This window comes from Gasterosteus aculeatus, chromosome 8, assembly GCF_964276395.1.
Source record: "Gasterosteus aculeatus chromosome 8, fGasAcu3.hap1.1, whole genome shotgun sequence".
In the NCBI taxonomy this organism is placed as follows: domain Eukaryota; kingdom Metazoa; phylum Chordata; class Actinopteri; order Perciformes; family Gasterosteidae; genus Gasterosteus; species Gasterosteus aculeatus.
In genome coordinates this window covers 10,897,545-10,908,750 of record NC_135695.1, presented here as the reverse complement: position 1 = coordinate 10,908,750, position 11,206 = coordinate 10,897,545, and the positions used below count along the sequence as shown (strand labels likewise).

Below are 11,206 nucleotides of genomic sequence, written 5' to 3'. Positions count from 1 at the left end.
CAAACCAAAATATGGTTTGATGCTGCATTAAATCAAATGCATGTTGAGTGTGCTTATATATTATATGTTGTCTTTTATTTGACTGACAATGTGATCAGGATAAATTGGCAACATTTTCCAGGATATGAATTCAATTTATAAATGTGATTTTACTGAACTGGTTGGAGGAATTTAAAGTGCATTTTCAAATAGGAATTCAGTTGCAACAACAAATGTAAAAAAAAAAAAGTAAAAAAAAAAAGAAAATTGGAATAGATATTTGCAATATTTTTAGGTGGGAATTTGGAGTAACTTATAGAAATATATCAATTTACACATTTAAACAGATGTGTTGTTTGTTTTGATGTGTAAACATAGATTTTAATAACATTTTGTGGGTCTAAAGGAGAAAAAAAACTCTCCAAAATAGCAACATTTTGAACTAACACCACAAGTCCCAGTCAGAATCAATACAGGAAACATTCAGACCAGTTAGTGAGAAGTGAGAAGAACAAATTAAATTTAAAAACTAAAACAACATGTAAGCTCATGATATATGAAAGAAAAGCAGGGATGTAGAAGTAAAAACAACAGTTATAAGCTAAAGATTAATATATTTTGTGATTTGTATAAAATAAAGGTTCTAGGATCAGTGGGATAAAAGAACAAAAAGGGGGAAAAAGCATTATGATTATTATCTACATGGTGCACAAATAAACTTTGATCAGCAGCAACCTGATTCTTTCACTGCTTGTATTTTCTCTTTGTATTCTCATCGTCACCCGGACGTGTAATTGGATCAAGAGCCAACGGCAAAAAGAGTCAAAGAGGAACAAAGAGTAGAGGGATGTTAGGTATTGCCCTTAAGTTTTACATTTAGCATTATATATATATTATATAACATTCACTATAACTACCGTATTAGGAACCTTAGTTATTGCCGGTTTGTGCACATAGAAAAACCGATGACCATGCGGTTATACTGTATGAAAATACAAGTTCATTTGCTTCCTTTTGTAAATGACGTGTAATTAAGTCCGCAGCCTTTGCTCTAATAAAAGAAAACAAAACCTCAAAAGATGTCCATTTTCACAAGGAATATAAAATCAAGGTGCAGTAATTCTACGGTGTTCATCACACATTCAACGGTAGCATCACACAGTGGCTTTTTATAGTAGCAAGGGATGAGCAAGAAACAGCATTGCACAAGTTTTTGATGTTAAAGATCCTATAAATAAATAATTAAATAATATTGCGTCCCTATCGGATACTACAAACCAACAGTGTACAGTAAAGACAAATCTCAATATAGTGCCAGTATACAAACGCATACGTTACCGTTCAGAATGGACATAGCCCTAATATTTAAATGGCTTAAATGTTAAAAACTAAACCACCCAACTACATTTAAGTCAACAGTTTGATTCAATATTCATTAATTGCCTTAGATTATAATTATATTAGGTTACAAATATATAACGGTATAGAATAACAGATACAAATCGGACAATAAAAGATTTTTGTGTCATATTAGAGCCGGAGAAGGTCCGTCCAATGAGATATTGTCTGTTACGCATGGCTTAATATATTGTGTATGACACACTGTGTTTACACCAGCCTTTTTATTTCCCATCCGCTCTTTATAAAGAGGAGTCCATTCACAGAGGGAAGCTATTGTAAAGTCACCACAATTAAGGGATTTGATTGGTTCAGGCCCTTTTTCGTACCTGATATGCTCCCAAACCTTGGGATTGAAATGGCTGACACTTCCTACAGAAACAAAACATCAAGACGCATAAACATAAACACACACACACACACACACACACACACACACACACACACACACACACACTACCTCACTAAAGAAGAAACCTGGACAATGCCAGGAAAGGAGAAAAGACACTGAAGCGGGACACAAACCGATGTCAGTTTGACTGACTAATCAAAGCGTTAGAAAGGAGACAGAGAGCAAGACACCTGACCAGGTCCCCCGGCTGCAGATACAAATGCAGCTTATACATACACATACAGTATAATTTAGTTTATATTAGATTAGAAAACATTTATAAGATAATATTAGTTGATTACAGTTGACATATTGACTGAGAAACGACAGTTTAAGTTAAAGAGTTAAGGCTTGAATGGGACAAAAGCAACGCTGTCATTGTGCGCGTGTGTGTGTGTGTGTGTGTGTGTGTGTGTGTGTGTGTGTGTGTAAATAGGTGCACTATGGCTTGCTTTCATTTGAGCCATATGCAACCCCAAATGATATTAAACTCCACACTAAACTGAGTAGGGAAGCCATAGAAAGGCCACTAGAGGGAGCTGTGACATCCAGTGGATGCTGTGTGTGCGCCTGCCTCCACGAGCTGTAGGCTTTCAGGTGTTTTGGTTCATACTAGAGCCTCTTCCTCTTAAAGTAGTCAGCGTACTGCCCTCCAAGGCCCTGGGAGTGCTGCCCGATGTAGGCGCCATCTGATGATGTCACTTCCTGCACTGCCAGCTGAGGGTACTCCCTCTTGTGGCCCCTCGTCTGGTTCTGACGAGACAGAGGAGAGAAGAGAGGGATCAGTTAAAGGTGAAGAAACAGCTGAAACTGAAAATTTCATACAACATCTTGGACCAAATTATATTCACCACTCAGTGTTTGTACCTCAAACCGGTTTCTACCTTAAACCTTTCAAATAAAATGTAGGGAAGTAAGTAATTGACAAATAGGTATTAAGCAAAGTAAAAGATGTACCCGAGTAGTTGAACTTACCACGGAGGTATTTGCATTACAGCGTGTATTTGCCCTACTTACATAGTAGTAGGTGTTCCAGTCCGTGGCGGCAGTGGGTGTGTGCGTGACGGCGCTCGCCGTGGCCGCCGCCGGGTGCGGCGCCCCGAGGAAGCCGGGCATCAACGGCAGGGCGCCGTAGGCCGGCAGCACAGCGGCAGCCGGCAGGACGGCCGGAGGGGCGGAGCCGTTGCTGACCGCGTGCAGAGAGACGCCGAGAGGCTTACACGCCTCTGCTTCCTGAAAGACACACACACACACACTTACATTGAAGTACACAATAAAGAAAAAACATTACCTAAAACCCTTATTTTAAAGTAAATGTATTTGACAAATTCAAACCCACATTCTTTTATTCATTCACATCTTCTCTCTGGGCCTCGTACACGGGTATTATGACACATACTGTCTATGGGTTCAGTCCCTCTCCTGCTGTCCTCAGTATGTGTTTCTTGAGGACAAACAGCCAACACTAAATCCTACAGTCGGAAGTCAGAAAGCCATTGTGTCCTTTTCTCCACCAACACTGAGCCAAGTCGACCAGAATGCAATGCGGCCGCATCTTGAAGCCCTTCTCACACACACGCACACACAGGCTGCAGGAGGTGATAAGCCCGGTGCTGGTTGCTCAGGCTGTGTGGACACGTCTGCTTTGTCTAGTGATGCATTCCCTCTAAACGTCCTCAGTGTCTCCAGTGGGACAAAGTGCATCTCAGGTCACGTAAACTCTCTGCAGGACACAATGTTTTACTTGTTTTAAGGAGCTTTTGGTTTTTGTATGAATTAAGTGTGATGAGTGAAATGCTCTGCTTATTGTTTGAAAAACGTCCTTTGTTAATTCCAAACAACTTCATTAATTTGAGTGACAAATGATCAATTTCCATCCACTTTCCGACCCTCCTGGCACACGCTGGGCTTCAATGTCGTCATCATACACAAATGCAGATGCTCATCACTTGACATGTTGGCATGTGAGATCTGTTTGAAGGTTAAGACTTGTCCCCGGGGGTTTAGGTTCTAATGGTGTCCTGGTTGTGTTTTAATTTGTGTGTGTGTGTGTGTGTGTGTGTACCTTGCTGGCATAGGCTTGGTTTGCAGGTGCAGGCTGGGAGTAGTACTGAGCGACCGCCTGCATGTAGGAACTGTAATCGGCGTAGGTCGACACGGGAGGAGCCTAAAACACAACGAGGTGAATTAACTAATTCTGTGGCAAATTAAGTCTTCTGTAGTAGTAGGAAAACCGTATATTTCTATCTAAAGATCCAATGATTTGTTTATATGTATTACACATTAAAAATATAAAGTTTGTGATAATAAATTTAGTAAATTACTCCTCATTTATACCTTCACTAATAGTTAGAAGACATTCTAAGCTGTCTTTCCCATCTGAGGATCTACACAGAAAAGTTGACCAAACTGCTACTTTTTGGTAAAAAAAAACACCAAAAGTAGCTTTGCCCTTAGAGATGAGTGCGAGCGTTACCTGCGCGTGCTCCTTGGCGTAGTCTGTGGCAGCGCTGTCCTGTGAAGCAGCAGTGGCGTAGGTGTGGGCTTGTGCTTGATAGTGCTGGTACCACTGCTGCATGGCCTCCTACGATACACAAATCAGATGCACGCAGATGGATGTTTGCTCGACAATATTCTTGTCATTGCAGATTTTTATTTGTCTTGCTTTGGAATGAAATAACTTTTCTTCTTGCCAACGCCTCATTGCTGTTCTCTTTGTCTCGTCCTCCCAGACAAAATTAAACACACTTTTTTATAGTGATTTAATTCGGATTCATTTGTTTGCATGAGTAGATCGTAATTAACATTTGAAATTGGGTTTGCATCCCGCTGCAAATATCAGATGTGTCACTGACTGCTGGAGGAGGCTGCAGCTACAGCCGAGGAGAAATGCAGACCAACAGCCAGTAGGGAGGCTTTACGACTCCTTCACAGTGGAGTGTTTAGAGAGACGAGGGAACCGGGACAGACGGAAAGACACAGTGCCAAGTTCTCTCTCATACCGTCTGTCCAAATATACATACTAATTCTCATCTCTTCCACCACCCTGCCTCCCATAGCTACAGCTCACTGCATCTCTCCTCCACCCGTCTCCATCTATCCACTCGTTATCTGCTGGGCTATAACTGGACTGCTTCACTGGGATCGCTGTTTATCGTGTCTGTGTGAGCGTTGGTACCTGTGAGTAGGCCTGGTTGTACTGGCTGTAGTCAGTGGAGGTGTCGGCGCTGTACTGGGCGGTGGTTGTAGCCGCCGTGCTGTGGGAGAAGGAGCCGGAGCCCTGGGAGACGACGGGAGCAACCGAGCTGCCGTACATCCCGGAGGGAGGATGCCCTCCCTGCACTTTACTCCCCACTGACCCTGAGCAAACAGCGCACAGCGAGTCGGAGGGGGTCAAATCACACTAACGAACACATCGACGTGGTAAAATATCTCAAAGATGCTCACCTTGCAGCACCACCCCCGGCATCACACTGGCCAGGTTCAGATAAGGATTGGAGGGCAGTCTGACTTCTTTAGGAGGGTCGCCCAGAAGGGAGCCCTGACCGCCGCTTACCTGTCCAAAGACAAACACATTCCAATGGTATTATTCAAGTTTTAACGGCCAAAGAAACAAAAAAACACTGCTGTGTTTGTGTAGGTTTCACAAAAGTTGAATTACTGGACGGTCAACCTCTTAATCCCTCCTATCCTCACTCTGAATTTGTGTTAAGATTTCAGCTGGCTTTGCAAAAATGACAAAACCTTAGGCTATGCAACTGAAAAAAGTACATTTTCCCAACCACACAAACATTGACGTGCGGATTTTAATGTTAATATTCGCATGAACTGCAGAGGAGGCTGTGCAACCCCGAGAGTATTGCACTGTTTAATTACACTTTCCCTCCATTAAAGACACTTAAAAGAAGACAGCGCCGGGACTGATATCAGTTCCCTCTAGAACTTTAGCCCTGTGATTATCTTTGTACAATTAGTTATAACGGATTATGATGTTAGCTTAGCAACTTTATATTTAAAACAGGCTGTGAAGGAGCAGAAAGGCAGACTGTCAGTCGGTGTGTGGAGAAAGGTGGTGAGGAGGTGAGGTAGACAACTCATACTGTGGGACAGAAGTGCATTATGGGAAATGCCCAAAGGCAGAGCAGTTGAGGGACGGAGGCTGTGTTATGAGGCTAAATCAGGAATAAATAATTGTTCACAAGAGACAGACGGGTAGAAAGATCTGTTGACATTATTGTGTTTCCTAGAAAATTGCAAAAGATGTTTATGTTTACACAACATTTGTTGGTGCACACAACCCATTAAGAGGAAATAGAAATACATATTTAAAAAAAGTCATTAACATGAATATGTCCACTAAAACTTCACTTTAATTATTGGACAAACTATTCTAGCAATACAATAAATACTCATGAAAGAACATAAACAAACAAAAACAAAACTGGTGCGGCTGCTAACCTCTTTGCATGTAGCTTTAACCTCACTGTTTAAGTAGCCATCATGAGTCTATTCAAGCCTACAATTGGTAAATAGACTGTACTTGTATAGTGCATTAACTCTTCACGTCATCATTCACACACTGATGACGGCAGCTTCCCGCGCACGCGCGCGCGCACGCACGCACGCACGCACGCACGCACGCACACACACACACACACACACACACACACACACACACACACACACACACACACACACACACACACACACACACACACACACACACACACACACACACACACACACACACACACACACACACACACCAGCAGTAACCTGCGTTCACGCGCAGTAGTCACAGCTACAGGAGCAACGTCGGGGGTTAAATGTCTTGCTCGTGGACGCATTGCCACGCGGGTCAGCAGGACCTAGAATGCAACCTTCAATCGTCTGATTGGAGGACGCACGCGCTCTCCGCTCACCCCACAGTTGCCCGCACAAGACCAAAAAAAAACAGTGGTGTCAGCAAGAGACGCCATTTTCATGAAACTAAAAAAAAACATAATCATCAAATGTGCAACCTTGTGGACAGCTTTCCATAAACAGGAGAGTTCTATTAGTCACAAGTGTGTGTGTGTGTGTGTGTGTGTGTGTGTGTGTGGAGCTCACCATGCTAGCCAGGGGGCATCCATCGCTGCTGTTATGATGGCCCAGTGACGTATAAATTCCTCCGGGGGGTTTAGGTGGAGGCGGCCCGAGGCCTGAATTACTGATACCCAGGGAGTAGCCCTGTCCCTGCGGATGGGAGCTCATTAAGGTGCCTGGAGGAGCCGGCTGCCTGTCACAGGAGGCAGAGGAGGAGGCCGAATGGTTTGTGGAGAGAGAGTGGGTGCTGTTTGGTTCTCCGGCTCCGCCTCGACCGTGGAGGTACGGCACCACACCTGCCGCAGATACCACCGCTGTGGCATTGTGGGTAGAGGGCTGGGGCACCGCCTCGTGTCCCAACTCTGTAAGAGGAGGGAAAAGGGAATGAAATCAGTAGACAGGGACTGAAGAGAAAGACAACAGGAAGGGAAGCTACAGGATAAAAACAAGACGCGCCGAGGCTAGGGAAACAAAACTAAAGAGAAAATATGAAAAATATAGAAAGAAGAAAAAGCAGCACAAAATATGGCAGCAAAAAGGAAAAATCAAATGAAGGGAAACAAAAGCAAGGAGAAGAGACAAAACCTGCAAATTGTGACCATCATTAGCTTGACTGAAGACCGAAATCACTCGCGCTCAGCCCGACCGTCTCTCAAGAGCCAGTTACATTGTTTGAAAATGGTGTAGTTACTCGTACGGCGTCACTTATTATGTTTACTTATACGTTACTTCACACTTCCATTACTTCACTCACTCCAGGCTTTAATAAACAAATATCTACACTCACATAAGCAAAAAATACAGATAAATACATAAAAACACAATTTAAAGAGGCAGACACAGTTAAAGGTGTACACACAATCACATTTAATATATATCCAATAATGCTGTGACAAATGGCCTCAACAGCACAATAAGATCAGCTCTAACAAGCCTGAAGCGAACAATACCAGTAGACACATCAGCAGTAAGAATCCAACACACACACACACACACACACACACACACACAATCAAAGAGGCAGACAAACACTTCAGCCCACTTATTCACACCGCTAGAGTCTGCGATATATCATTCCCAATTTAAACAACACAGCCTCTTTCAGACGGAGATTTGAATTGTAAATATACTTCATATTTCAGACCAACGCAGAGGTGCACGCTGAATCTACACGTGCACGCACTGGTGCAACCGATCGCATGATCCTCCAAGCTGAGATAAACGTTAGTAAAGCATCAATGTGAAGCGTCTTTATTGACATAACTGTATGTGCCACCTGTCCCCATAAAGAGAGGAACGTGCTGCTTTGTCTTACAGCATAAAATACAAACAAGGTGCAGTTATCAGAACCGATTGGGTTCTATTACAACGACTAAAGAACGGGAGGTGAACTAAGGTGAACGCATCATTACAAATACCACACTGTGCTCTGATTAATTTGCATTAAGGACATTTGACGACGCTCAGCCCGGCTCACCGGGAGGCGAATCTCCCAGGAGGCCTTTGCCGAGCTGCATCAGGCCCGGATGCCGCAGAGACAAAGCTTTCTGCATCAGCAGCCTGGACGGGTCCCCGAGCAGACTGGAGACCTGTGGAGGAGAGAAAGAGATACGTAATATGGAGGTTACGCAAAGACAAAAGGAGGAAAAAAAGGAAAAGGTTCAAGTATCGTGCAAATTGTAATTACGTTAAATGTTAACAATATACATCATGTTTTCTGCTTCTAAAATCATTCTCCTCTGCATTACAACACATTTTATTTGGAGAGACATTAAAATTGATCAGGTAAACAATGAAAATGAAAAGTGGGGGATGATGGAGGGCAAAAACAACTGTCTTACACTGCTGATGCGTTTGTCTTTGATGTGAAGAAGCTGCTGCTGTGCGAGCTGCATATGCAAGAGGTTCTGGAGGACTAGTCCATTACCCAGCATAGCATTCTGCAAGGTAAAGACGAAGACATCATTGTAACAAACACATCAACACACACACACACACACACACACACACACGCGCACACGCGCACACACGCGTGTCAGGACCTGGTGCACTTTTCCCAGCGTGAGCAGCGCTGTGGTGAGAGACGGTCTGAGGAACGGCAGGCTGGTGTGACGCCCGTACTTCCCTAAACACACAAACAACAAATGAAAACATCCACCAGTGCTTCTCTCCCTCTCTGATATTCATTTAGTATTTCATATTTCAAATCGTCTTCTCAACCAGCTTAAGGATTATGCGAGCGATGGTGGCGCATGGAGTAGAGAGGGTCCGCTAGGAACCACGGGGTTGGCGGTTCGAACCCCGGCTGCTCCATGTCCCTGAGCAAGACACTTGACCTCTAACTGCTCCCTGGGCCCAATGTAAACACCATGGGTAAAATGCAACGTAAGTCGCTTTGGATAAAAGCGTCAGCTATATGACCTGTAATGTAATTATGCAGACAACCAAACAATCGGTTAATTAAAGCGCACTTCAAAACATAAATTCTGTCTGATAAAAAGGAAAAGTAAAGCAATATCGGGGTATTATGTTGGTACAAAGCAAACTTTCTCCCCTCATAACTTTCTCCAAGTTTAAACCTAATTTTGAAGTTGAAGACACGGTTGGAAAGAGGCTCACGCAAACAAAAAGACGGCAGAAAAATAAAACAAACTGTCTGTCTTTATTAAAGTGTACCGACAGTTTCCTGAAACATAAAAAAAAAGAGACTCAAGCTTCAGCCTCTAACTGCTTGTAGGAGCGGTCAGTAAATCAACGCTCCTTTTACTGCACAACAGCAATAGGAACTCATGAAATGAAACTCAAAACTCGCTTTAGCCGTAGCCCAAACACACACCCGGCTGTACCGAGGACACGTCTAAATGTAGGTAACGCCCCCTGACGTCATTTCAGCAACGCAATATCAACAGAATTGCATTACGATCAGCATAATTTAATGCGTAGGCGGTAGCATGATTAGGATTAAGTCACTTGGATAGGGTATAATACCGGTTTAAGATATAATCTGAAACATTAATTTAATAGAAAAAAGCGTGAATAGATTTTGTTTGATAGACGGATATATTTGTGCACATTTAACACGTTGTAATAAGCTGTTTTTGTGATTCTACCCTACATCGATGCACAAAGAGTCCACACACACACACACACACACACACACACACACACACACACACACACACACACACACACACACACACACACACACACACACACACACACACACACACACTTTTGGCTTTTGGATCAGTGTGCATTTCCAGGGGGCTGCTTGTAATAGATGTGGAAGCCAATACTAATGGTAGCTTCTTCCAGACTAGGTAGAGAAAGTTTAACATTTAATCAAGGACCTAATTTTAGACTTTAATATTGTGGGCTTTGCTCCTCCTCCCCATCTTCTCCCCTTCCTGTTCTCATTTGGTCCACTAACATCAAATGATTTCATTTTAATACCTGATTAGCCATTTATCAAATAATGAAGCCGTTGACGAGGTGATTACAGTACGTAGGAGAGACAGGCTTTCACACTGCCTTTTTTTATTATTATCCGAGACTACTTAAAGGACAAGTTGATATATAATGTGCAGTACAGGTTATTTTGATATAATATAACAATGTCAACGTGAAAGTTCAAGTTGCATGTTACTAATGGAGCTTCACCAGCTGCAAATACAATTTATTATCAATTACCTCCCAAAAAAAACACAATTTACACTTTATTTACACTAACTTTCCTTCTGCGCTTTCAAGTTAAATTTCACAGCCATCTTCTGCAGATATTACATAAGAGCCATCACACGGTTTCTCCCCCTGCTGCTATTTTAATGTACAGGTGCTTATTGCTTTTTTTTAAACCAGACCTTTATCTTTAAAGACTGACTTCTGCTATGGCAGTCTGATTTCTGTCAACCCTCCTCTCCATTGCACACTTCATTCGGCTCGAGGTGAAGTTGGTCAGGGCGGGCTTGCATTTGAAAAGTCAGCAGAACCTGCAGGCATAAAATGCTGGCCCGGCTGCTTCTGGCTTCTTCAAGAACCTTCACACCGGAGAGATTCGATTCTGCTTCCAGTTGGCTTCCAGTTGGCTACCTGCTCGCGTTGACTCCAAGGGAGGGAAGTTTGAGGGAAGACATGCTTTGTACTCATACCTCCTCTTTTCCCCGTGTGGTACGGCCTCATAAGGATCTGCAGGGCAGCAGGGTTGGTCATACTGGTCAGCAGCTGGGCCAGGTTGGGTTCCGGTAGCAGACCTTTCCTGTTACTCAGAATCTAGAGAACCAAAAATAGAAGCGCGTTCAGGAGTTAGAGACGGAAAGAGGAGACTGTGCGTGTGTTTTTGAGTGTGAACAGGGT

At 43.2% G+C, this 11,206-nt stretch overlaps 1 protein-coding gene across 1 annotated transcript in view; it reads right to left on the bottom strand.

The window, feature by feature from the left end:
- Positions 1-2,248: 2,248 nt before the first annotated feature.
- The window catches only part of raver2 (ribonucleoprotein, PTB-binding 2), a 90,926-nt gene continuing 81,968 nt past the window's right edge, over positions 2,249-11,206 (bottom strand). Inside the window, exons 6-16 of the mRNA XM_040184046.2 lie at positions 11,002-11,122; positions 8,896-8,978; positions 8,695-8,793; positions 8,331-8,442; positions 6,878-7,215; positions 5,216-5,324; positions 4,947-5,128; positions 4,245-4,352; positions 3,834-3,935; positions 2,786-3,001; positions 2,249-2,521 (exon numbers count right to left, since the gene is read on the bottom strand). Coding sequence (XP_040039980.2) covers positions 2,381-2,521; positions 2,786-3,001; positions 3,834-3,935; positions 4,245-4,352; positions 4,947-5,128; positions 5,216-5,324; positions 6,878-7,215; positions 8,331-8,442; positions 8,695-8,793; positions 8,896-8,978; positions 11,002-11,122 — 1,611 coding nt within the window. The 3' untranslated portion in view covers positions 2,249-2,380. The remainder of the gene's footprint in view (positions 2,522-2,785; positions 3,002-3,833; positions 3,936-4,244; positions 4,353-4,946; positions 5,129-5,215; positions 5,325-6,877; positions 7,216-8,330; positions 8,443-8,694; positions 8,794-8,895; positions 8,979-11,001; positions 11,123-11,206) is intronic.